The 25,991-nt window shown below is 63.5% G+C and overlaps 1 protein-coding gene across 16 annotated transcripts in view; it reads right to left on the reverse strand.

Annotated features, from left to right (window-relative positions):
• Nucleotides 1–5,877: 5,877 nt before the first annotated feature.
• FBRSL1 (fibrosin like 1) overlaps nucleotides 5,878–25,991 on the reverse strand; it is an 84,527-nt gene continuing 64,413 nt past the window's right edge. For 3 of the 16 annotated variants that reach the window (XM_033836665.2, XM_033836664.2, XM_033836662.2), the window contains 14 exons: nucleotides 20,174–20,219; nucleotides 17,380–17,707; nucleotides 17,043–17,263; nucleotides 15,861–16,300; nucleotides 15,068–15,118; nucleotides 14,771–14,866; nucleotides 14,146–14,214; nucleotides 13,958–13,987; nucleotides 13,691–13,762; nucleotides 12,378–12,507; nucleotides 10,304–10,381; nucleotides 10,017–10,100; nucleotides 9,583–9,820; nucleotides 5,878–7,979 (listed from right to left, as the gene is read on the reverse strand). In XM_033836665.2, coding sequence (XP_033692556.1) covers nucleotides 7,145–7,979; nucleotides 9,583–9,820; nucleotides 10,017–10,100; nucleotides 10,304–10,381; nucleotides 12,378–12,507; nucleotides 13,691–13,762; nucleotides 13,958–13,987; nucleotides 14,146–14,214; nucleotides 14,771–14,866; nucleotides 15,068–15,118; nucleotides 15,861–16,300; nucleotides 17,043–17,263; nucleotides 17,380–17,707; nucleotides 20,174–20,219 — 2,718 coding nt within the window. In that variant the 3' untranslated portion in view covers nucleotides 5,878–7,144. Of the gene's footprint in view, nucleotides 7,980–9,582; nucleotides 9,821–10,016; nucleotides 10,101–10,303; nucleotides 10,382–11,580; nucleotides 11,855–12,377; nucleotides 12,508–13,690; nucleotides 13,763–13,957; nucleotides 13,988–14,145; nucleotides 14,215–14,770; nucleotides 14,867–15,067; nucleotides 15,119–15,860; nucleotides 16,301–17,042; nucleotides 17,264–17,379; nucleotides 17,708–20,173; nucleotides 20,220–25,991 lie in introns of all 16 variants that reach the window. The other 13 variants (XM_033836668.2, XM_033836671.2, XR_004521365.2 and 10 more) reach the window with 13 other exon arrangements.

Raw genomic sequence — 25,991 nt, forward strand, 5'->3', positions numbered from 1 at the left:
CTTCGATGCACCCACAGCGACCCCACCCGCCGGCACCCCGCGGGCACAAGGGAAATTCCGCCCGCGGCCGCCAGGTGGCGCTGGGGGTCGGCAGCCGGCCAGGCCCCGGGGCGCCCCAGCGGCTCGCTCCTCCCGGGATGCGGACAGACCCCGACGTTTCCCCTTTGCAGCAGGAAAACAGCAGTTTGCCCACTGGCTGCAGGCCTCCAGCAGGTTAGCCCGGGTGAGCGCCGCACGCGAGGGGATTCCTGGCGGGGGGGGTCCCTCTCGCGGGGATCGGCCGGAGCCCGCGCTCCTCCCCCTCCAGGAGAGCCTGCTCCCCTCGAGGCCGGGCACTCCTCCTCGGAGAACGTGGTGTCCGGGGCGAGCTGCCCCCGCGCGCACGGCTGACAGAGCCTCGGGGCGGCGTGGGCGCCGCGTCTTCCCCGTGTCCCCACGTGGTGCTCCCTGTGTCTGTTCTCAGGACACCCGTCCTGTGGGATTCGGCCCTACCCTAATGACCTCGTTCTCCCTCAGTCACACATTTAAAGGCCCCGTCTCCACGCAGAGTCACATCCTGACGTCCCGGGGTCAGGGCTTCCACCTGTGAATCTTGGGGACACAGTTCAGCCCGTGACACCCTCCAAGTCGTTCTAGAAACACCGTAGATGGGTGGGAAGAGCTGCCGGGCCCCAGGCCCTGGGAAGGGAGGGAGAGGAAGCGGCGGTTCACGGAGGGGCCCCGGGTGGGGTTCTCATCTGTCCCCTTGAAGGTCCTCCGCGTCTCCCCCCCGCTGGCCTCCTGCCATCCTGGGCGGCCCTGATTTGATGGCAGACTGAGGGCTCCTCAGAGGAGGGACCCCGGGATCCACCTCGGGTCCAGGGCCAGGCAGAGCAGGAGGACGGGGTCTGCAAGGGAGCTGGCGACAGGTGATCCGAGGGCCACTTTCCACAGGGGCTCACGGGGGTCACTCGATGGTGGTGGCCCCGCCTCTGAGGCCTGGTGGCTGGGCGGCCGCGGGGACTTTGCCGCGGTGCCGGGGGCCGGGGGCCACGGTCCCGGGCACCACCCTGCGGAAGAGACTTGGGTGATTCTTCGTCCAGAGCAAGTCGCACAACGTCTCCCACGTCACGGGGAGGACGGGACGACCTCCTCTGCAGACGAGAAAGCGGTCTCCACGGGTGCCCCCAGGCCTCCTCGCCCCCAAGTTCACACGCAAAATGCTGCGGACGCCTGTCCGCAGTGGGCAGGAAGTGGGTCTACAGTTTTCCTGACTTTTTTTCTTCCCCCAAACTTCTTATTCTGTAGTCACAGAATGCAATTTTTGAAAAACTGTGGTAAAACACACGACATAAGAATTTCTCTCTCAGCCATTTTAAGCGCACAGCCCAGGGGCATTCAGTACATTCGCACTGAGCGACCGTCCACCACCATCTCCACAAATTCTCATCTCCCCAGACGGAAACTGCCCCCTCAGACCCCTGACACTTTGGCAGGCGTCCAGCGCCGAGCAAGGCCGAGCCCGTGGCCCGCGGCCGCCCCGCCTGTGAACGGTCGGTGCCGTCCCTCTATCCGCGTGGGGAGGGGTGAAGCCGCCTCCCTGCTGCAGGCTCTGCCTGGCGGTCACTGCTCAGCGCGGCCACTTCCTGCGCTAAGAAGCTCTGGCTTAAAGCCCAGTGGGTCACGAAACTATCGATAATTCCCCGGGACGCGGGGCCACGATGGGGAGACGGTCAGGGGACGGGAGCTTCGCGCTCGGGACAAGTGGCCGTCACTGGAGACACTCCGCGTGGTCTCCCCCAAAACTCTGATGAGAAGTGACAAGAGGTGTCGGCTCCCTGGGTAGGGTTTCGGATTAAGTCTCTAGGTGGCTGATCCCCGAGGTGCTGCGGGCTGAGCGCAAGCATGCCCCTGGAAGCGCTTTGTGGCTACGGTAACGTGGCTGGAGAGAAAGCGGGCGCTTTGTGGTACCGATGCGGCGAGCGCCGGCGGCTGGAGCCTCGGGGGCGGCGTGGGCCCTGCAGGACCCGCGGGCAGGGAGCCCCGAGCACTGGGAGGTTTGCTGGGGAGAAGGAGGGCGGGGGCGCTGCGTCCTGCGGGCGTGAGGGGCACGGGAGGGAGGGAAGACCCTCCCTGCAAAAGCCAAAAGTTTGGCTTTTGCAAAATATAATAGAAGAGACAAACCTCTGAGAGTCTGACTGACGAAAGAGGAGACACCGGTGAGCCCGAGGAACGTGAAAGACAACAGTCTCAGAGGAAAGACAGTTGTAAAAACTGGAAGAAGCGTGCTGTGTGGACCCATTCGCTTGATGCGCCCACATTCCTCAGAGAGCAGACCCATTCCCAGGAAGATAAAAACTGCCCAAACTGTCTCTGAAACCAGGTAGTAATGCTGGAGACGGGTTACCCCCTAAAATCAGAAAAGGTCAGTGCCCCTGCCTGGCCGGGGGCAGGCTCGCCGGGACCTCCTTGGGGGACAGATGTGGTCACAGATGAACGCGACATCCTCAGAAAGATGGCGGCAAGGTTGCCAGGCAACGCGTTAAACGGCCACGGAGGCACAGGAAACTAAGTCTCAACTTCCTCCTCAAGACTCGGAGAAGCAGAATAAAATTTGGTCACCAAAGAGCTGTTGAGGGACTTCCCTGGTGGCGCAGCGGTTAACAATCCGCCTGCCAACGCAGGGGACACGGGTTTGAGCCCTTGTCCGGGAAGATCCCACATGCCGCAGTGCAACTAAGCCCGTGCGCCACAACTACTGATCCCACGAGCCACAACTACTGAGCCCCCACGCCACAACTACTGAAGCCCGGGCGCCTAGAGTCCGTGCTCCGCAACAAGAGAAGCCACCGCAATGAGAAGCCCGCGCACCGCAACAAAGACCCAACGCAGCCAAAAAAAACCAAACAAAAACACCACACCTGTTGGGTTGAAGTGGTCAAGTGTGCAACTTACCAAACCATTTTAAATCGAGCGCCTGGCTCGAGGCAGCGAGGCCAAGCGGAAGAGCGCGGGTTCGCTTGGTCAGACTTGGCCATTTCGCAAGGACTCGAGTGCGTAAGCACAAAGGCGGTTCAGCGGCAGGACAGCTGTTTGTGCCCTGTGTGACGTTATCCGACTCAAAGAGAAAACCCACACGGCCGGCTAACAGATATTGAACACCTGTGTCTGATTTAAAATTTTTAACAAGTGAGCTAACGAAGAAAACCTGGTGACTTAACATCAAACTACCCACTATATACGGACAGCACGAGGGGACAGCACGAGGGGACAGCGAGAAGATGCTGGAGGACAGCCAGCCTGTTCTTGCCTGAAGACGACCTCCCAGTCTACCTGGAAAGTAAGAGAGCCAACAGAAAGGCCGTTGGAACTGGTAGGAGGTTTGGTCAGTACCTTGGTCAGGAGAGGTCCGGTTGTGTTGCCATGACGGACAGCCCCACGTCTCAGGGCTCTGCTCTGTGCTTTCCCACCACGGGCCCCACGGTGCAGCCCGCTTGGGAACAGTCCTGGTTGCCGAGGCCCCGGGGGACGCCACACCAGCGATCGAGCGTCCCTGCTCAGAAGCAGCTTATGCCCTTCCGCGGCTGACGAAGACCAGGGCGAGTCCCACAGCTCCGCCCACACACGGGGGCCAGTGGTACAGCCCTCCTGGGCACTTGGAGGCTGCGGGGTGCTCGGCGAGCAGCACCAATGCCACAGGAAGGGAGAGAGACCCACGGCAGACACGCGAACCAGGAGCTACTCCGCACTGTCGTAATGAGCAGCGCGACACGCAGCTTTACCGCAAGCGGCAACACCGAGGAGTACACGCGAGAAGCTGCGAGACAGCGGAAGAGAATTGAGACCTTCGCCAAGAGACCGGAAAGGAAACTTAAATACATCAGTGAGAGTCCTGTGGTGGATCAGGAAGGATCAACATTGTAAAGGTGTCAATTCCTCCCAAACTTGTCTATAAATCCAATGCTATCCCAATATAAAAGTGACAGGAGAAAACTAACAAAATTTGACAAGCTAACCCTAAAGTTCACATAGAGAAACTGTCTGCAAGAACAGCAGCAAAGTCTGTGCTCACGGCCTCCCCCAAGGCTTCCCACCTGCTTCCTGGGCCAGGAGGGCGACCTCCTGGGCCCCTCTCTTTCTCTTTCACGTGGTTTACACCCTTATTTTACCGGAATATTTCTTCCAGTGGCTTGCAAAGAAGAGACGCAGGGAATGAATGTATGTCTGAATCCTTGCATGTCTGATACGTCTTTTTCTTGACTGGTATTTGGCCAGGATGTTTTAAAATCGCTCCTTTAAAATGTCCCACTGCACTTAGCTTTCTCCCCGCCGCCCAAATTCTATTAGTTGGATGAGGGACATCCTGGAAAGGCCGTCTAAGTCGTTCACCTTTTCTCACATTTTCAACTCACTTTCTGTTTTACCTTCTAGGGGATTTTATAAACTATAAATTCTATCTTTTAATCCTTTTATTGAAAAATTTTGACAATCATTTAACTTCACAGACGCTTCCTAGGGGGTGGCACTCCAGCGTGGACTGTGGGTCCCTGGAGGTTGGTGCTGCCTTACAGACAACGGTCCCTATGGGCCACTTTCGTAGACTACGGCCGTTGTTGGGTGATGAGCCAGCACGGAGGGCGCCCCCCAGTGGGCAAATTCCGTTATTGATTTTGCTCCATCAAAAATCATACCCTTCTGGATGACACTCCATTAGAGAACAGGATCCCTCGAAAAGGACGTCCCTTAGGGATGGCCTGCCCCAGGGCAGATACCAGCACTACCCTGCAGGTGACATGCTGTTAGGGGCCCTTGTCTGGGAAAAGGCAAGCAGCATAGGCCTACTCCCCTGGTCCCTATGGTTCAGTGCAGACTGTCCTTTGGCTTTAACTCAAGTATTTTATTCCTTCACGTTGATATCCCTGGACTCCCAAGTGATCTTGGTCAAGGGCAGACCCTGAATTGCACCCACCCTGCAACTACACCTATGGGTGGGGTCCCAGAGCCCTGGGCGCCAGCCGGCTGGGCCTCTGCTTCTCACTGCCTGCTCTGCAGGGACCCTGCAGCGGGGTGGGGGGCAGCCCAGGGTGGGCGTGGCCATGAGCCTCCCCAGTCCATCACAGGAGAACTCGGTGACGGGGTGCCCCTGAAGCTCTGCTGTGTAGGCTACAACTGAGACCAGGGAAAACCAAGATGTGCAAGAGGAAGGCACTGCGGCCCGGTGGCGCTGGTCCCCGGGAACCAAACCCCTTTGGAGAAGCCCCTGGCTGGTGCTCCAGGGTGCAACGGTGACCAGGAGCTTGTCCCTGGGGATGAAGGGCACCCCCAACCCTCCATGGGGACCGTCATGGGCTCAGAGGCCCTGCTTAGGCCCTGGCTGCTCACCCAAGGAGGCCAGTCCACTTGGGGTACAGTGCCAGGGCCCCATTTCTAAACCACGGCCAGGGCAGGAGCCCCCTCGCCCTTCTCCTCCAGCGGGTGGAGGCAGCCAGCTGTGCCCCTGCTCCCCTCCCTCCTGAGCTCTCCCCTCTCCAACAGCCACCACCTGCTCTGCTGGGGCAGCGGGGGGCAAGGCCCGCCCTGCCCTGGACGTGCACCCCAACAGCCGGTGCACAGAGAAGACCAACCCAGCGGACAAGTTCCATACGGGGGTGATGTGGCAGACGACAGGGTGGGGACCACGTGACCAAAGCGGAGTTGAAGGCCCAGCTGGAGATGCAAAGGTCAGAGAGATGAGCCTGAACGGCCTGGGGGAGCGGGGCGAGGCGAGGTTGGCGACTTCGAGGCCGGTGCTCCACTGGGCAGCCCTGGTGGTGGCAGCAGCCAGGGTGCGGGAAGGAACTGAGGGTGGGTGCGCGACCCCCAGCTGTCACAAAGCCCCACAAAACACTCAACCACCTGTCCATCCAAAATCAAGGCTGTATTTTCCTTCATTGGTTGATGTGAGAACAGAATGTTTAAAATAACCGGAGTCTACAGTGGAAACACAGGGTTGAAGATACAGAACCGAAGAAAGCAAACAGCTACAGATGGCCGAACCAAGGCTCAAACGCCGAGGACACAGGTGTGGATGCCAGGAAACAAGGTACGCTGACGACAGGGCATGGTGACATTCACGGGGTTATGAAAGTAAGACTGAAACCAAAAGGAAATCATGCCAAGGCCTTGGCCGGTGGGAAAACATGAGACAAACGTCTGCTGATGTCCTCCGTGAGAAGAGAAGTTATTTCTTTTGTGCCTTTAGCCTTTAGCCTTTTCACCTCCCAAACCCTACTTGTCTGGGGTGGATCCCGAGGACACTGCACAGTCAGCACAAGGTGCACACACGTCCCAGGGCCGCTCCGTGGTCCCCCCGGCGGCCCGGCCGCCCTGAGCGCTTGCATAGTTGAAGGACGGTGCTGCAGTTAAACGTCTGAGGGCATTTCCAACTGACAGCGGGTGGGTTTTTGTGACCACGTTAAACAGATAACCAGAGGAGTTTCTAGAAACCGTTTTTATAAAGTCTACCTAAATTAAGAATTTAATAACATCATATATTTATATTAACAGACTATTTACACTGTTTGTGTTTTTTTTAAAAAAACAAACCGAAAAAGAAACCCTTCTACACTTCTGCATAATAAGGCAAATAAAGTTTTGTACATTATTAATTATCTTAATATATATCTGTAACTTCGGTTCCAAGTACCAAGGGAGGGCCAGGGCCGGGCCTGAGTGGGGACCTCACAGTGCGCTGGACAAAATGACCGTTTTCTTCTCCATAAATAAGACAAAAAAACCCCCTGGGGCTCTGAGGCCATTAAATCGCAAAAGCAAACTAAAAGTTAAAAAGCAAAAGTCTTTTTTGTTTCATTTAAATGTCTAAAGAGCACAAAGTTGAAAAAAATACAAATCTATTAAAAACGCTTCTCACCTGTGGGAAAAAAGGTACAAACTTGAATTTTTTTTCCAGTAGCCTCATCTCAAGCTCGGAAAACAAAAGACCACCCCCAGAAGAGCTGTGTATGACACCCCCAACTCCGCAGGCTGCGAGTGGAAGAGCGAGCATCGCCCCAGGACCGATGGAACTGTGCTTAAGTTTTAGAAACAGACGTTTAGGTTAGTCGACAGCAGTGCGTTCGTTCGTGGAGGAACCTTCGCAGGCGCGGCAAGCGCGGCCCCGCGGCCACTACCGCGCCTCTACCTCCTGGGGGTTGCGCGACGGGGAGTAGTCGCGGGCCTCGCCGGGCGCGCGGGCCCCGAGCGGCGTAGTCCTGCTCCGCGGCGGCCCCGGGGGCGTGGGGGGCCCGGCCGCGGCCACCAGCGGGGGCGGCGCGCCGAGCGAGGCGGCGGCGGCCGGCGGGGTCCGCGCCAGGAGCCCGTTGTGCAGCGCGGCGGCGGCCGGCGCGAGGCGCGGGTAGTGCAGGGCGCCCAGCGCGGGCAGCAGCGCCGCGCCGTCCAAGTGCGCGGCCCGGGCGCGCTCCAGCTCGTCGCGGCGCGCTTCCCTCAAGCGCTCGGGGCTGTAGTCGTGCGGCTCGCGGTCGCGGTAGGGGCGCTCGGGCGGCTCGAGGAGGGCGGCGGGGCCCGGGGCGAGCGGGGCGCGGCGGGGCGGCTCGGGGCCGCGGTAGGCCTCCCGCGGTGGCTCCCAGGCGAAAGCTGGGCGCTCGCGGCCCGCGAGGCCCGGGCCGGGCTGCGGGGGCGCGTCGCCGTCCTCCCCGCGCTCCTCCTTGACCTTCACGTCGCTCTGGGGCCGCTCGGCCGCCGCCTCGAGCGGCTTCGCCGGCTCACGGCCCAGGAGGCCCGCCAGGCGCAGGCCGTCCCCCAGGGCCGCCTTGCTGGGCTTGGCGCTGTCCTCCCGGGGCGGGGAGCGGCTCTCCTTGACGCGGGGCTCGGCCTCGCGCTCGGCAGGCACCCCGGTCCGGCCCGGCTCGCCCTGGCCGCGGAGCAGGAGGCCACTGCCCAGGTGGCCCACGGCGGCCACGGGCGAGGTCCGGCTCAGCAGGCGCGTCTTCTCCAGGAGGTCCCTGGAAGCGACAAGACAGCCCCCCTCAGCCTGGCGGGACACCCTGCAGCGAGCTCCCCCGACACCAAGCTCCCACCTCAACGTGACGAGGCCACTGCCCGCCGTAGTGACCTCAGGGTCCTTGCGTGCGTGCGTGTGGGGTCCGCTTAGCACCCCCGCCTCCCGTGGAATCATTGCTATTGAGACCCCGTCAACACGTGGTGACCACAACCCACGTCCCCACGAGAGTTACCCCACGCCTGTTTCCCCTCCACAAGCACCACGGACACCGACTTTGCAGCGGAACTGCAGAGCGCTCCACGGGGACCCAGGCCGCTGAGCCCCTGAGCCCGGACAGTCCTTCGCTGAGAAACTTAGGGCAGTTCCACCCATGCCCCAGACCTGCTGCAGGGACAGGGTCCTGCAAATCCTTCCTCATGCGGAGCCTGTGGCCTGGCTGCGGTCACCATAGTTCCACCCACCCCACTGCAGGCTACTTCTCACCCGAGGCGCCACCCTGTTGTTTTTTTTTTCACCCTGTACTTCTTAGTCCTTTGCTCCTGAGCTAGGACCACGATGGGCACGGCCCCCACCTTGATGAAGGGCTGGGAGGGCAGCTGGGCTTGACTGGGTCAGATCCGAGGCTCCTTTTCCCCTTGGGAGTCCCCAGGTCCCCCGGCCCCCTGACCAACCCTGTGCTGCACCTGGCCACCATCACTCTACTCGAGCCCCACCCGCTTGACCCTGAGATCCCCATGGGGGACCTGCAACTCCCCGGGCTCCTGACCCGCTGTGGCGACAGTGCTGTGGCTGTAGGAGGTGAGCAGGCCCTGGGCTGCTCCCTGGCACCCTTCCTGGGTTCTGCGACACATCCCCACCGTCTTCCAGGCTGATTCTAGGTCGTCTCCTCTCTCTCCTTGCTCTGCGTCAAGCTCCACCCTGTGCACCCAGTGCCTGGCACGTAGCACTACCCATGAGTGAAATGCTCCGCATTCAGGATTGGGGGGACAGGACCTGGGTGGAAGGGCCGGACAGGGAGCCCTCTGTTCCAGTCCACGTGGCGGGCCACGACTCAAGAACACTCAAGCCCCAGCCTCTGCCGTTCACCTGAAAACGTGGCTACCACCTCCCCTGCCCTGGCCTAGCTCTGCAACGCATGGGGCTGGGGGTAGGGAAACACGCACAAGCTCAGCCCCCATCCACCTGCCCACAGGTGTACCTCCCAGACTCGGGCCCCCTGGTGGCTCAGCGGCCCCCTGCAGCGTGCAACGGCATTCTCTGCCCTGCTGATCTGAGCTCCCTCGAGGCCCCGCTGTGGTCCACAAGCCCACGGTCCCCGCCAAGGCCTCGGAGGGAGTGAACCCCCGCCCTGGATGGTGCCTGCCCAGACCCTGCACCAGCAAGGGTCCTCTGTGCAGACAGAACGGAGAGTGCTTGGGTGTGGGGTTCCCTTCCCCTAGTCTTCCCGGGCCCTGAGGATGCAGACTTCACAGCCTCCCAACCAAGGAGACTGAGGGCAGAGCTCAGTGCGCCCCGCGGGCAGGTACGCGCGGCTCCGCTGAGCTGCCTAGGGGCTGCGGGGGCGGGAAGCCGGCAGGATGGGAGAGCGGAGGGTCCCCACTCACCGCTCCTCCCTGCTCTTGTCCAGCTCTCGATCGTGGTTGGTCAGGGCTGAGACCTGCTCGGCGTCTACAGGCTTAGGCCACGGGGGTGGCGTAGGAAACGAGGGCGGCGCCCGGTGCAGCCGGTTCCAGGCCTCGCGGGGGCTGGGCAGGCCGTGCAGCGTGGGGCCCTCCTTGGGGGCAAAGAGGCTGCCACCGGGAGCTGGGGGGTGGGTGGCGGTGGGAGCGTGAGGCAGCGTTGCTAGGAAGGCGCACACACACGGAGATTCCCGATCTCAGACCCGCACGTGCCCCAAGGAGCCGGCAAAAGGGGTCCGTGCGCCCGGCGTCAGGGCGGCCCCGCCCCACGCAGGCGTGCGCGCGGAAAACACATGCGCGTGCCCCTGCGCGAAGTGACGGCGCATGCGCGGGCGGGGGGGGGGGGCGCAGTCACTCACTCAGCGCGTGGCTGCCCAAGCCTCCGAAGGCGTTGCTGCCCAGGCTCCCCAGGCCCCCGAAGGTGCTTGATCTGCTGAAAGGGTCTGTGGGGGTAACGAGGGCTCAGGGGTCTCCACGTGCGCACCGGACCCTCCCCCCACCCCGTGGCTCCCGAAGCTGGCAGGTGCTACCTCCGCAATCGGAGGGCTACCCGGTTCTTGGGGTCATCTCCCCACCCACCTGCATCCCCCCAGCCCTGAGGTCAGCACAGGCCAGCCAGACCGCACGGACCTCAAGGGGCACCTACCCGTCAAGTGACCAGTGGGCAGGAAGCTGCCAGGATGCGCTGAGGGTCCGAACAGGTTGGTGGTGGGATGGGCAGCACCTGAGAGGGGGACAGGTTGATGGAAGCCGGAGTGCACCCGGGGCCTCGACTGCGGCTCCTTCCAAGGGTGGGTGCGCCCTGGGCGGCTGTTCCTCCCACTGCAGGCATGTGACCAAGCAGGAGGTGGGCTTTCATCTCCCCGGAGCCTGGGGGACCCCGAGGGGGTGGAGCAGAGAGGCAGGTGCTGACAGCAGTGGAGCCCCCAGAGGAAAAAGGGCAGAGACACGGCCTGCGATCGAGCCTTCAGGGGGCTCTCCCGAAGCCAGCGGCCCTGGAGTTTCCGACCAGAGCTACAGTCCCGGTCACCTAACGGCGGGTGCGGCCTGGGTGCTGACGGACACTGGCCCGAGTCACGGCTGCCAGAGGCCGCAGCTCGTCCTGTGGTGTCCCCTGGCTGCAGGCCACAGTCCACAAGCGTCACGATGGCAACAGCCCCGGCTCCCCCGACGCCCCTCAGGACCGAACCTGGAGGGCAGCCGGTAGGCCCAGTCTGGGGACGGGGCCTGTTGAGTCAGGGGCCGACTCTGCCGCTTAGGGTGCCCCATCCCGTAGCCTAGAAGTGAGTGCCTGGTGAGACCAGTGACGGCGCCCCCTCGTGTCCCTCCAGCTCCCTCCACCTGTGGGGACCCCAATAGTGGTGCGCTGTGTGCGTCACAGGTGGGCTCCTCCACCCACACACACGCAGGTTCGAGTCCCCAGAGAGCTCCCAGCTAGAAACTTGACCTCACCTCCAAGCGACCTTAAGTCAAAGTTCGGAAGCCAGCTGGCCCCAGGGCTAAAGAGGGTGGTGTATCGACAGGGCCGTGGGTGGGTGAGGAGCACAGAGGGGCCCAGGCCACAGCCTGTGGGCTCTGGCCCAGATGGGAGGCCCTCTGCTTTCTGAGGGGGCCTGACGCCTGGCTGGGGTCTGGAGGCCATCAGGGTGGTGGAGCCAGGGCTGGGAAGAGGCGCCACGCTCACCAAGACGGCCAGCGTGACACCCGTCGTGCCAGTGTGCCGACAGGCTGCCCGCATGGACCACGTGTCCATGTGCAAGGGGCAGCGGGTGGGGGTGAGCGTACATGAGCTTGGAGGAGGGCGGGGGGAGGTGTCCGAGGAGCAGTCAGGGAGGGCTCTCTGAGGAGGTGACGTCCTTTGAGGGCCTGACAGCTGGGGAGGAAGCAGCAGCAGCCCCGGAGCGAGGGCTCAAGGCCGCTGACCTCGGAAAGGGCTGCTGCTCGGCTGCCCTCAGCATCTGGGAACTCGGGTTCCAGCAGGTTTCTCGCTTCCCTCTGATAGGAAGGCCGCACGGAAGCTCAGTTGCTTGTGCAAACAAGGTGGTCTGTGTGAGCACCTGCTTTCCTTCTGGGATTCCGGGTTTTGGTCCATACAGGCAGAGCTGCCTACGTGAACGGCCCCCAGTAAACCCTGGGCAGTGGGTCTCCACGAGCTTCTCTGGGAGACAGCGCCTCGCCCTGCTGTCACGGCTCCTCGCTGGGGAATGAAGTGTGTCCTGGGGCCCCTGGGGCAGTGCTCGGGAGACACCCACCCATTTCCACCCTCCCCCTCTTCCTGGCCGAGGCTGCAACGCATACAGCCGGGGCTGGAGTGTGACGTGTGCCGAGTCCTGGGAGCACTGCGAGCCTGGGGTAGTCCCAGGGACCCTGACGCCGCAAGGCTGTGGCGCGGCTGCTGGGGGGCGGGGCGGGGGCGAGCACACGGGTTCCGAGAGAAAAGCCAGACCCTTCCTGGGAGGGACAGCGGGAAGGACGCCCCAGAGAGGAGGGCATCCTGGCCAGAGTCCACGCGGGGCTCAGGTCGGCTGGGGGTGGGGGGGAGTCTCCGCAGGGGGAGAAGCTCGAGGAGGGCAAGGCTGCCAGACCCCACCAGCTACGGCCGGAGAAACAAGAACGCTGCCCGAGCAGCTGGAGGGAAAAGGTGAGAACGCCTCCGCCCGGCCGCCCCCCGGCCTGCACGGTGGCCGAGCCCCCAGCGCCCACGAGCCAGGCCGCCTTACCTGAGCTGGAGAGGAGGGGCCGGGCCAGGTCCTGCGGGTAGTGGAATCCGGCGAACACGCCCGGGGCAGGGGGTCTGCTGAACAAGTCCAGCTTGGCGCCCGTGTCCAGTTTGTGAGGGCCCAGCTGCATCTGCGGGACAGAGGGTACGCAGGGGCTGCCAGTGAGCTGCCAGCAAAGTGGGACACCACCTGCTCCTGGCCTTGCCCAGTGAGCGGACAGACAGGTTAAGATTTATCCTGACGACGTTTCAGCAGATGCAGAATAACCGAACGCCATGTGTGACTGACACAGGAAGGTCCTGACTGGGGTGTTCCACTCCTTTTCATGCGCTTCTTGAAAGCTGGTGTGTTTTACACTTAAAACACATCTCAATTTGGATGCGACATTTTCACTGGAAATACTTGGTTTAGATTTTGTAAAATTGAGCTGGAAACGTACATCCCACACCCAAGTCGTTCCAGTTTTCCGATGACTAAATTTGCCTTCAGTGTTAAGATTCAAATTTAGTGAAGTTAAACAGAACTACGAAGCCCGTCCCTGGTCACAAGGGCCGCAGGAGGCACGGGGCGAGGTGAGTTCTATCTGCCGAGACGGCAGCGACAGAGCGGGAGGCTTGGGCCCTAGCTGGGGACGCTGCCCCACCTCCTTCCCTGTGCCTTCTAGGTGGCTCTAAGCATCTGCATGTTGAATTGCACAATAATCTGTCGTAAATCCCTTTCTGTGACTGGTCCTTTGTAGCACATTTAGAACGTGATGAGTTAAAAGTATTGTGCGTGGGGTAACGCGTTATCTGAGACGGCAGACGAGAGCGTGGAGACCCTTCTGCGGTACGAGGGCAGCGCCCCGGCCCGTTGCCCCAGCTGTGGGTCCCCAGGTCTCCCACTTCCCTGTGTCGCTCGGCCAGGGCGCCTGGTACCACCTGCCGGGAGGGCGACGGCCTCGAGCTGGGTTCCCGTTCACCACCTGTCACCCCCCCACCCCAGGAGCACGAAGGCTCCGCGAGCGCTTTTGGTCATCTTTGCCCCTGGCTAAAAACCCAGGCACACAGCAGGCCCAAGTGCTAATAGACACCTGGGGGGAAGAAGGGGACAGGGCCGACGGCCCACTGGGAGGACTCAACTGATGGTGGGGAGGCCCGCAGGGTCAGCTCCTCCCAAATCCCTGCCTGCGTCACCCTGGGTGGCCAGGTGGGAAGTGGCCTTGAGTTCCCCACACACTGCTGTCCTGTCCCCTCCCAGCCCAGCACAGCGCCTGGGCGAGGGGCAGCCTCTGAAGCACAGGCCTGGCCGGCAGCGCGAGCTGTCAGGCTCACCTTTATCTTCTGCTGATGGTGGTAGATCTGCCAGGCGATCTGCACGTGCACAGCACACCACTTCCCGGGCTTCTGCGACAGGGCAGGCGACGGGCTCAGCTTTGAGGCCAGGACCTCCTCGCTCCCCCCCCCCGATTCCTGCTGTCACAGTGCACCCCTGTGGCCACTCAAGAGGCACCCAGGGTCCTCCCTGGCCTTGGACCTTCCCTGAGGTCCCGCCAGGCCCCTTCCTCCCAAGGTGAGGCAAGCAGGCATACACACACTCACCCTGACTGCTGTCCGGTATGGGTCTGACACCTGCCAGCGACAGAGGAAGAAGCATCAGACCCAGGCTCTGCAAGCAGCCCAGCCCCGGGGGGTCGGGGGGAGAGGACTATGTGGGCCTCCACAAGGAGCCACGCCGGCGGGAATGCCCACCAGAGAAGGAAGGAGGCACGGGCACCGCTGCCACCTACCCCGGGGGCTTTCTGTAGGAGGGTGTTAACAGCACTGGCCTGGCCTGTTAGCTCGAGTGGGTTTGAAGTCTGAGGGGAGAGACGGACAGGGCACGAGATGACTTTGCAGGCCCCATGCCCAGGTGGCATGAGGGCCCCCAGGCGCCACCCAGGGGCGGCCTGGCATCCCACCATATCCTGTCCGGAGGTTTCTGAAAAGGCTCTTGATCGACGTGCCTGGGCCAGGGGCTTCCCCAAGGGCCAAGGCAGTCCCGCTTCAGGCAAGGTGAGCAGAGCAAGCCCAGTCCCTGGTCCTGGGGCGTAGGGGGTGCTTCCTGCCTGGGCCTCCTGCAGCGAGGATGCCCCTGTGCTGCCGCCATCCAGACCCCAACCCCGAGCGCTGCCAGGAGGTGAGAACGAGCGAAGCCAGGCTCTCCCGGCCCCATGGGGCACAGAGGGCCCCACCAAGGGTCAGGATGTTCTGCACTGAGGTGAAGACCCCTTGGGGGCCACCCAGGGTCACGACACACGCAACTACGTGCGAGGCGGCTGGAGCTGCCCCGGGACAGCAAGGGCTGGCTGGGGGCGGGGCGGTCCTGCAGAGCCCACCCACAGTGCCCACCCCCCTCCTTGGAGCAGCTGGTACCTTGGGCTGAAAAGCACCCTGCAGGGATCCAAAGGGACCTGGGTGTGGGAGCAGGGCGGGCAGTCCTGGGACGGCTGGAGGGAAGGGCGGGAAAAACTGCAAGAGAAGGTGGGAGGGGCATTCCAGGGGCCTCGCTGGACGCTTGGACGCCCGGGGCAGGGACGCCGGGCCCAGCCCTCTGGTCCCCACCCCGTCACCCCTGCACTGGGTGGGAGGTTACACGGACACGGCACAGCCCCGCCGCCCTCCACACCCCTCACCCTGCCTGGAGAGCTCAGAGCGCACAGGGACACTCACGTTGGAATGTCGGAAGTAGGGACTGTCCAGCTTGGGCGTGTACTTGTCAAACTAGAAGGGAAGGAGGCAGAGAGTGAGGCCTCCGGCCACGCTGACGCCCTCCGCTGGTCAAGCACCCACCCACGCCCTCCAGCCAGGCAGTGGCCAGAGCAAGGCTGGTGTCCTTCAGCCAGCTGTCCCCTAGGCTCCCCGAGCGTGCTGCCCCTTGGCCTTCCCTGTTCTAGTGGTCCCAGCACGGGAGGCGCAGACTCGCCCATCTGGTGTCTGTGGCCATGACTGGGGCGGGGGCGAGGGCATGGAGCCCAAGGCTGGTGGTTAGGCTGCAGGACACACCGAGGCCACTGGCAGACTAGTGAGTGACCAAACAAAGCTGGGTGGGAGCAGAGGGGACCCTGCCCCACAGCAGCTGGCTCAGGGCATGAGACCTCGAGGACAAGGAACATGGGAAGAGTCCTGGCTCCCGTGGCCCCTGTCTTGTCGGGCCTCTGGACCTGCCGCCCTGCTACCAGTGGAGACACTGAGGACCCCATGTGGGGGCAACTGGCCCCACGGCCGTGTGGACACGCGGTGCTCCCCAAGCCCGAAAGAACGGCTCAGGATGGGGAACCTCAAGGCATGACCTGGGGCGGGCGGCGGGGGGGGGGACGAGAGAAGGAGCTGGACGGATGGCCGGACGGAAGGGGATGGTGTCAGCCTGCATGCGTGCAGAGAGCGTCTGCGTGTGCCTGCTGCGTGTCCTGCGCCCGGGCCGCCCCCGCCCGCCCGCCCGCCCGCCGGCACGCAGCCTACGCACCGGCGGGGGTGCGGCAGGCGGCAGGAGCGGCGTCGGGGGCGGCCCGGCAGGGAAGGGGGCGAATGTGTGTTGGTGCTGGTGTGTGTGCTGGTGTGTGTGTTGGTGCTGGTGGAACTCCGCCCGCAGCAGAGCTCCCGGGCCCAGGGGGGCGCTCTGGACCAGAAAACGCGCGTTCAGCTCTTGCCTGAGCAGCTCGTGATCTACAAGAGAAAAAGAGAGAGACAGAGAGGCACGTCGGCCGCGGGCTCCCGGCGGGGCGAGGCGGATAGTCACCTGCTGGCACTCCCGGTTTCGGCAGGCCAAGCCGTGGTGGCCGCTCGCTACGTGCGGGCCCCAGGGTGGAGGTAAGAGAGGTGCCTGTGACCAAGTACCAATCAGAATCCCCGAATGAGGCTGGCAATACATGATTGGCTGGCTGAATGAGATCAACAGGCTGGCATCTAAAGGCAAGAGAGAACACCGTGAGCCACCCTGGGAGCCCCCGGAGACAGCCCTGAAGGGGAGCCCTGCCCGTCCCAGCACCCCCGGACCAGTGTCCTGGTCCCATCCTGGGGCACTGAGCTGCCCCAACCCAAGCTAGGCCGACAAGACTTTAGAAAAAAATTGGAGACCCACAGAGAAATCCTTAGTGACCTAAGATTTGGCCGTGGGGAAGCCCCTGCTGGAATCAGGCAGGGAGGGAGAGGCCAGGCTGGGCCAGGCCAGCTGCTGTTCACCTGGGGCCCCTCTCCTCCACCATTCAACCCTCCTCCCCTCCCCCACCCGCCCAGCAGCCCAGGGACGGTGGATGGGAAGAGCCACGGCAGGCCCTGGGAGCCCTCACTGCCATGACCACGGAGCAGCTCCGGGTTGCACCAATCCCCTGCCTCAGACTGCCCGACCAGGCCTGGCAAGGGCTCAGAATGGAGCAAGGGATGTCTGTGTCCGTGTACGCGCGTGTGAGCACCTGTATCTGTGTGTGTGTGCGCGCACGCACACACACACATCGGAGGCCCTGGCAGGAAGCTTCCTCTGCCCTGGGCAAGGTGGCCTGCTAGCGCTATGGGCTGCTGGGGGGCTGCCGTCCAGCTGGGTGGGGGCTGGCCCCTCCCCAGGAGCCGCTTCCCTCCCCCCCGGGGATTAGGATCCCACAGTGGAGGGAAACAGTGACCCTACTGCCCCACCAGCGGCGCCCGGACCTACCGGCGGGGTGTCCTGGGATGACCAGGCTGTTGGCCGGCAGCGCCGGGGGCGGGGGCAGTGTCGGGGGCGCGGCGAACATGGCCGCCGCGTGGTGCTGGTGCTGGGCCTGCGAGCGGAGCGCCAAGTGTGAGGTAGAGAGGTGGGGGCCCGGCCCGTGAGGCGACAGGGACGCGTGCTTCGCGAGCCCCAGGCTGGCGCCGCTGCTGGCGCTGCTGCTCCTGCTGCAGGGAGGGGCGCTCAGTGCCCGGCCGGCGGCGCGCCCCGCGCGCCCACCTGCGGCTGCGCGGGCCCCGCCCCGCGCCCACCTGCGGCTGCGCGGGCCCCGCCCCGCGCCCACCTGAGGCTGTGCAGGCCGTTGTGCGCAGCCGCGCCGGGGCCCGGGAAGGCGCCCGGGGGGAGAGGCACGTGCGTCGGGAGGGAGGCCCGGGTCTGCAAGGGCGCGGGCGGCGGCTGCGGCGTGAGGCGGGGCAGGCCCGGGGCTTCCTTCTTGACGGGTGGGCTGGACGGGGCGCCGGGCGCGGCGCCGGCGGAGGGCAGGACCGGCGCGGGGCTGCGCACAGGGGGCAGGAAGGGCGGCTCGGTGCTCAGCTCGCGGCTGCGCTCCAGGCCCGAGACTTTGGGCTCCGCCCCGGCCTTGGCCTCGGACTTCTCGCCCAGCGTGGGTCCTGCGGAGAGAGGGGCCGGAGTGAGCCCGGGTCCTGGCTCACTGAATGCCCTCCAGGACTGTTTCCCACGGGGCGACGCGCGGCGCGGAGCTCCCGCCCACACCTCGGTACCCCCGCCCCCCAGGCCACCTGCCCCGAGGGCCGACCCGCAGGGAGTGTCCTGCACCTCCTGCCCACGGAGATCCCAGCGCAGGGGCTGTCCCGGCCCCATTTTACAGAGGGAGACGGAGGTGCACGAGGGAGCCGGGCCAGGCAGGGCGCTGGGCTCCCAGCTCATTCTGTCGCCCTTCCTTCCTCTGGCAGGAGCTTCACTTGTGCTAGCGGCTGCTCCTTCGGGACCCAGCCGGTGACCCCTGGCCTAAGCCCTCTGGGCCCTTGCCCTGGGGGAGACTTCCGGATGACACGCCTTGCCTGGTCTGTCGGGAGGAAGCTGCTGCGGGCCAACACTGCCCCCCTCCTCACCGCCCAGAGCCTCTGCTCCCCTCCGGGCTGCGGGTCTGCCCTTGGGCCGTGAGCTCCAGCCAGCCGGAGCCAGACGCCTGCTCACTTCAGACCCTCCTTTTGAAACTGCTACAAGGGAGGCCTCAGGTCACAGCCCCAGCGGCCAGGCGGAGGGCAGCACCACCCACGTGAGCAGCTTTGCCTGCACGGGGCAGCATCCCGGTCCCCAGGAGGAGTGGAAATTCAGGTCGCTGGGCTGTGGGCTGACCCCGCGGCTGCCACGCTGAGTGAAGAGCTGGCCACAGCCTCCCCTGCAGCTGCAGGACAGTGTGACCCAGGCTGGCAAAGAGGTGAGAGGTCTGGAGCCTCTGGGAAGTCTCCTTCCCTAGGGCAACACCTCCCTCTGCCTTGGGTCTGTTTGCTTAGGGACGCACGTACAGAGGAGGCCATTGCCACCACTCCTGCAACAAGGACAGGAACAGAGGACCGCTGGCTTCAGCCCACTTGCTGCTCACAGCTGCCCAGGGACGCTAGCCCCTTGTCCCCTCCTGTCTCTCGCACATCTCCACACGAGGCCCTCACAAAGTAAGAGCAGCCATCAGAATGGGAAGAGGCAGGCATGGGCCATGCAGACCTGGACGCGACCCCACGTGCACCACGAGTGCCCCAGACCTTCTGGAGACGCCTGGAACCTTCTACGAGCCTCCTGCCACTGGAAAAGCATGAGCACTGCTACTCATCACCCCCCCGCCCTCCGCCACTAGGCACCTCTCTGGGCACCTCAAAGCCCAGAGTTCCCTGAACTCTGCTGAATCGTAACCTCCAAACCTGTGGCTGTGACCTTATTTGGAAAAACGGTCTTTGCAGCCGTAATCAAGCTAAGAATCTCAAGATGAGATCAGTTTGGAATCGGGTAGGCCCTAAATCCAGTGACAGTGTCCTTGTAAGGGACAGAAGAGGAAGAGGCCTCGTGAAGACGGAGGCAGAGACGGGAAGGATGCAGCCAGAAGCCAGGGACGCCCAGGTTTGCCGGCGATACCAGGAGCTGGAAGAGGCAGGAGGGACCCCTCCCCCGGAGCCTCTGGAGGGAGCGCAGCCCCGCGCACACTGGACTCCAGATTTCTGATCTCCAGAACCACGAGCAGGTGAACGCCTGTTGTTTCAAGCTGCGCGGTTTGTGGTCATTTGTTGAAGCGGATACGCCCTACGTTAATTCCGTGTGAAATGCCAGCTCAGCGTGCCTGGCTCCTCGGAGCCTCTGGTGGGCCGCCTTACCCAGGCTCCCCAGCAGGCGTCTGCTCGGCTGCGATGCTCTGACTCGAGGAAGGGGCTTCTTGAGTTCAAGGCACGTAGAGGCCATGCCCGGCTACCAGGCCAGCAGGACCACAGGGCTGCGGGTGCCCCAAGGCCTGTCCTGTGTGGTCACATCCTGAGGGAGCCCTCCAAGCAAAAGGGTCCCTTCTCTGCGCTGGGTCCAGTGAAACCCCCTTCCCGGCCACAGCCCACAGCCGACAGGCTGGGTCACGAAGGCCTATCCTGGCCTTGATGGGACCGTGGCCAGACATCCACCCTCCAGAACAGTGCCTGCCAGAAGAGCTTTGTGGGACAGTGAGATGCTGGGTACCTGCGCCATGCCCCTCGGGGCTCACTGGCCAGGGCCTGGGTGTGCTGGCGGGGCCGCATCCCGAGCCGGGAGCTGCTGGCCACCCCGGGGCCCCTGAGCCCGGGGAAGTGCGTTCCTCACGGTCCCGAGCGGTGCAGGGACCCCGCTTTGGGAACCGCCGCTCCAGCACTGCCCAGCTCTGGCCGAGACACTGGCCCCGTTCTCAGCTTCCCTTGTTTCCTTGGGGTTTTCCCCGGGGGTTGGCGGGGGGGCGGGCTGCATCCCTCAGTAAATGACAGCACCCAACTCCTGCCTGAGGCTCTGCACCTGAAACCCAAGACAGCCTAACTTGGGGGCCGCCACGGACTTCAGGAATGTGTCCTGTCCCTTCCTAGAGGCCAGGAGCCCAGGGACACACGTACCTTTATCGGCTGCCGGGGCAAAGAGCTTCTCGGAGCCCACAGACGCCTGGAAGAAAGAGAGGAGGGTCAGAGGCCAGAGAGACCTACAGCGCTGGGGTGAACCTGGCCCTCACCCCCTGCCCCCGGCACCCAGGAAACAGGTCTGGGCAGGTTCTGCGCACACAAGGGCCGCCCAGCCTGGCAGAGCACATCCTTCTGTGCCCACAGCCCCCATGGAGGACGGTGACCACGCCCAAGCCCAGCTGCAAGTACTCGGACACAGGTCATTGGCCTGTGATCAGAGAACCCAGGACGCCCCACTCGGCAGGGATGCAGGGGCTCAGCGGGGCCCTGCTGGGTGGGGAGCTAGGACTTGGGGATCGGGGCTCCGCTGGGCCTGGCACTGGAGGTGGCAGGGTGGGGGCAGCAGAGCTGGGATGCCCCCGCCCCCCAGCCCCAGGCTGCAGGACATCACCTGCCACGCCCCAGACATGCTGCGTCCCAGGTCTGGGGACCCCGGCCACCACTGATGCACTGAGTATCCACGTGGAGTGGGGCCAGCCCACTTCAGGAGGGAACGTGGCAGTTTCTGATGGGCCCCTGGGCCGCTCGGCCTCTCCTCTCCTGGGGAGACGCCCCTGTGTGTGCAGGGCCTTGGGAAGGACAGGGAGGATGAGGGTGTGGCCCACCCGCTGGCTCGCGGCCGCAAGCCCGTAGGCTGTTCTGAGCAGACCTTTTCTTCCCAGCTGGTGTTGTTTTCAAACAGTTTCTCTGAGATATGATTCACATACCATGTAACACGCCCACTGGAGGCACACAGCTGTGAGCAACCATCACCTCAACCTGTTTTAGAACATTTTCAGCCCCAAAAAGAAACCACATGCCCTTCAGCTATCAGTCACCCCAATCCTCGCATCTCCCGCCGCCCCGGGCACCACTACTCTGCTTCCAGTGTCTCCCGATGCCCCCATCGTGGACGTCCTCGGGGAGAAAGCAGACAGTGGTTGCTGTTGGCGTGGGGTGACTGAGTACCAAAGGGCATGAGGCCTCCTCCCAGGACGTCCACTATCAAGAAAGACAGAAAACAGCCGGGGCTGGCGAGAAAAACGTGGGGAAACTGGAACCCTTGTGCGTTGCTGGTGGGAATGTTAAACGGTGCAGCCGCTGTGGAAAACGGTATGGAGGTTCCTCAAAAAATCAATCACAGAACTACCGTATGATGCGGCAATCCCACTCGTGAGCATATGTCCAGAGCACTGAAAGCAGAAGCTCCAACATGTATCTGTCCACCCACGATCACAGCAGCATTATTCACAAGAGCCAAAACGTGGAAGCAGGGACTTCCCTGGTGGTCTAGTGGCTAAGACTCTGCGCTCCCAATGCAGAGGGCCTGGGTTCGACCCCTGGTCAGGGAACTAGATTCCACATGCCAGCAACTAAGAGCCTGCCTGCTGCAACTAAAAAGATCCCACATGTGGCAACGAAGATCCCGAGTGCCGCCACTAAGACCCGGTGCGGGCCAAATAAATAAATACTTTAAAAACCCCAAAAACCAAAAAAAACAACAAACGTGGAAGCAACCCAAGTGTCCATAAACAGATGGCTGGATAAACAAAATGTGGTGTATACACACAATGAAATATTAGTCAGCCTTGAAAAGGGAGGAAACTTTGACTTGGCAGCAACGTGGATGACCTTGAGGACGTGATGCTCAGTGAAGCAAGCCAGTCGCAAAAGGACAGATCCCGTGTGCTTCCACGATATGACGCCCCCAGAGCAGCAAGTCCACGGAGACGGAGCAGGCTGGCGGGTGCCGGGGGAGGGGCGGGGCATTAGTGTTTGACGGGGACAGAGTTTCAGTCTGGCAAGATGAAGCAATTCTGGAGCTGGATGGTTGCACAGCGATATGAATATATTTAATGCCCCGAGCTGTACACCTAAAATGGTTAAGATGGTAATTTTGTTATGTGTATCTCACCATGATAAATAAAAACCTTAAAGAAAAAAGCGTGAAAGAGCTCTCTGGGGGTGATGCAAACATCCTCTGTCGGACTCTGGTGGGGGGCATGTAGTGGGATGTATTTGTCGAAACACCAAACTGTACACTCAGAACAGGCGCGTTTTGTTTGCACGTAAATTGTGGTGCAAGAAAGTCAATCGTGAGACGGGGACTGAGGTGAGAACAGACTGACAGGTGAACAGAACAGAAACAGGAGCCCCGGACAGTGACGCACGCAGGAGGCCCAGCGCAGGCAGGGCCCGGGTCTGTGGGAAAGGGCAGGAGCTGCTCGCACTGAGGCTCCCCAGGCCCGCGTCACTCCAGGCCTGCTGACGGCAACGTGCAGAGCGAACCGTGAACAGACCGCCGCGCCCCTTACACTCGTGCTGGGCTGGGGCCTCCTGCCTAACCACGCCCCGAAACCCCGCACTGGGAAGAAAACAGGTGGCAAACGCAGCCCGAAAACACAGGCCCACGCTCCTCGGGCTGGACTCGGACCCGCACCAGAGGGGAGTCCCCAGCGGAGGATCCCCCGCCCAGGGGAGCGGGGAGCTGAGGCCCGGCGTGCCCTCTGCAGGGAGGCTGTGGCTTTACCTCTTCCTAAGGGTGTTCCCGAGGCATCCTGCGTGGTGAGCAGCCTGGATCGTGGCCTTGCCCGAGGAGACCCCCGGGGGGTGGGCGGGGATGGGTGGGTGAGGGGTCCACCTGAGCTGGGGGTCCGCGGGGTCAGGACGGCATAGTCAGCAGCGCCGGGCCTCCTACCGCTCAGGGCCAGGATGGGGACACCTCACGCCGGCTCACTCTGCACTAGGCATGGCCCCAGCTCTGCTGGGAGCTACGGCCAGGGGCCCCCAGAGCCCTGTATCCTCCCGCAGAGGCCCATGAGTCACCGTTCCTCCCACCCAAAGAACCCCAGGCCTAACAGGACTGGACCCTCGCCATGACCCCAGGAGGGGGTCCTGTTGACACTCCCACTTGAGGCCACACAGCCCGAGTGACAGCTGCTTAATTACTAGCTGGTCTCGTTAACACTCTCGCAAATTAATTCTCCACACAGCAGCCGAGAGTATCTTTAAAAACCAAACCAGAACAAGTCACCCTGGACTGAAAACACTCCAGTGCCTTCCCACCGCCCCAAACTACAGTGTGAGCTTCTCCCCCTGCCCCGAAAAGGGTGTGGCCGGCCGGCCTGTCTGGGCCCTTGACCCAGTGGCTTCGGCCAAGTCCCCACAGGCCTTCCCAGACCCCGTCAGTCTGAGGGTGCCCCGCCCCCACTGGCGCACGTTTAAATCCTCTTCGCCTGCTGCCCTGCACCAGCGGGAGAAGGGCATGAGTGGGCAGGGCTGGCGCCGCCCCAATGAGATAGGCCAGAGCAGGGGCAGCCACTCTGCTCTCCGGAGGCCGCCCCCTCAAGGTCTCCATCACCTGAGGCACCGACAGCCCCTCCGGGCCTGGGGGTGGTGCTGACCGTGCAAGCAGCCCACCCCAGTGCCTCATCGGGCGCTATCAGCAGGTGCAATGAATGAGCTCAGCCTGCAAGCTGTCATTAGCTCCCAGGGCTGTGGTCGCTGGGCCACTGGGAGGGGGAGGGGCTACTCCACGGCAGGTCGGCAGGTCGGCGTGTGTGCCAGCCCTCACCTGATACAGCAGGGCACCCCGACCCACCAAGGCTGGGGTCGCAAAGGAACGTGGTAGAGGCGTCACTGTGAGAAAGTGCGTTTGCTCCTGCGGGGCAGGACTGCCCTCGGTCCGAGACTGGGGGTGGAGGGAAGAGCGGCAAGTCCAGTTAAGGCTGCAGGCGCCGCCGCTGCCCTGCCCGAGAGGCCCAGCTAGGCCAGTTCTGGTTCACTTCAAGGCCCCAAAGCCAGGAGGTGGCGCCCCAGACACTGGGAAAGTGAAAGGGGAGCACAGGAGGGAGTGGAGGGGGGCGAGGAGCGGCGACGGGGAGCGTCTTCCCTGGCCCTGCCAAGCCCTGGGATGCCACCCGGGCAAAGAAGGGAGGCAGGTGGCAAGGCCACTGTCCCCTGTCCGTCCGGTCCTCACAGCCACACTGCCCAAGTTAAAGTTTGCTCAGGGAAGCTGAGGGATCCAAGTCCCCACAGGGGTCGTGGGCAGGGACCTGGCAGGCTTCCACCGCACGGCAAGGGCCGGGATACCGGGCCAGGCACAGCCAGGCCCACTGGAGAAGTCTCTCAACAAACACCCACAGGCACCCTTAGCTCCCAGGACCTCTGAGGCCGTGGCTCAGGTTCCAGCCCTTCCCAGCACAGGCACAAAGCCACCCCTGCTGGGACTTGGCCCAGGTCGAGGTCCCTCGGTTCTTTCCCTTCCAGGACAAGGGGTCCGGAGCCGGCCAGCTGACCCAAGGCGGGTGGGCAGCCCTAGCGCAACCACCAGATCTGTGCTAATAACTTCCCGAGGATTATCCACTGGGACTTGACCCAGGCAGCGCCGGCACCCTCCAATCCTGGCACTGAGCCGGTGTGGGTGTGAAAGGAAAGGGTCACTTCAGGCCAAAGTGCAGGTTGGAGGTCCCCGGGCTGCAAGTTCAGGGTCCCCGTGGAAGAGGCCCGCTCCGTACGGAGAATGTCAGGGTCAGCACTCTTTCCCCGGAGATACGCAATCCCGGCCGCGGGCGGAGGTCAAGGCGCGCTTTGTTTGCGAGGACCCAACCTACGGGGCAGCCTCGGCCCAGACACGCGGCACAGACTCCGCCGGCCGCGCCCCGCCCCAGACAAAGAGCTCCAACTCCGGGCAGGTGAGCGCGGCGGCGGCCGGGAACCCGGGCGGCCGAGCCCGCGCCAGGGCGCAGACAAAGGCGCGCGTCCCCCAGCGCCCTGCCCCGCCTCCGCCGCGGGCCCCCCAGCGCCCTGGCCGAGGCCCAGGACTCTCTGCGGGTCTGCCGCCACGTGCGCCCCAGGGGCGCAGGCGGAGGTACGTGGGGTCTCCGCGCGCCCGGCTCCCGTGAGAGACGGAGTGAGCAGAGCGCCGGGGGCCTCTCCCGCTCCCCGTTCCTATAGAAGGGGCGGCTGCTCTCTCAACCCCGGCCCCCAAAGTCCCGAGTTCCTCCCCGCAGCCACCAGCGCTCACTCACCGCGCGGGCGCCCCGGGTCCGGCGCGCTCTGCAGGCGACCGCCGCTAGTCCTCGTACCGGAGCCGGAGTCGAAGCTGGGCGGCATGGACGCGGGCCACCGCCAGCCTCGGCCCGTCGAGGTGGCCCCTCTCCCGTGGCGCCCTGCCTAGCCGGAACCCAGGCCGGGGGCGCGCGGGGCACGCATGTCCGCCGCGCCGACTCGGCGCGCTCCGGGCGGCTCTCGGTGCGCACTGGGCTCCCGGACGCCGTCGGGCGCGGCGCAGGGCCCACAGGCGGCGGGGACGGAGGCGGCAGGCTCACTGCTGGCTGGCGCGCAGGCGGCGGCCAGGGAGCGCGGCGGGGCGGGGCGGGGCGGGGGCGGGGCGCGGGCAGGCCCGATTAATCCAGCCCCGAGACGCAGATCTGCCCGCACGGGGCCGCGGACTTGGGTTCGAGCGTTCGCCGTCCCATCCCCGTCACCAGGTCAGAGCGCGCGGTGCCAGCTGTACCGAACGCTGTATGGGCCGGCTCCTCCGACGCTCACAGCAACGAGTATGGATGGCTCCTACGCCCAGTTTACAGGGGGGAAAACTGAGTCACGGAGCGGCGAGGTCGAGGAGCTGGGACTTGAAGGAAGGACAACAGAGCCCCCACATCTGTCCGATGTAAGCTCCGCCCTCAGTTTCACCATCTGCGAAATGGGGATGCAAAGTGGGAGAAGGGGTCCAACTAGTTACTGTAATTGCGAGTACACGCCAACCCTGACC

The sequence above is a fragment of the Tursiops truncatus genome, chromosome 13, assembly GCF_011762595.2.
Source record: "Tursiops truncatus isolate mTurTru1 chromosome 13, mTurTru1.mat.Y, whole genome shotgun sequence".
Taxonomy (NCBI): Eukaryota; Metazoa; Chordata; class Mammalia; order Artiodactyla; family Delphinidae; genus Tursiops; species Tursiops truncatus.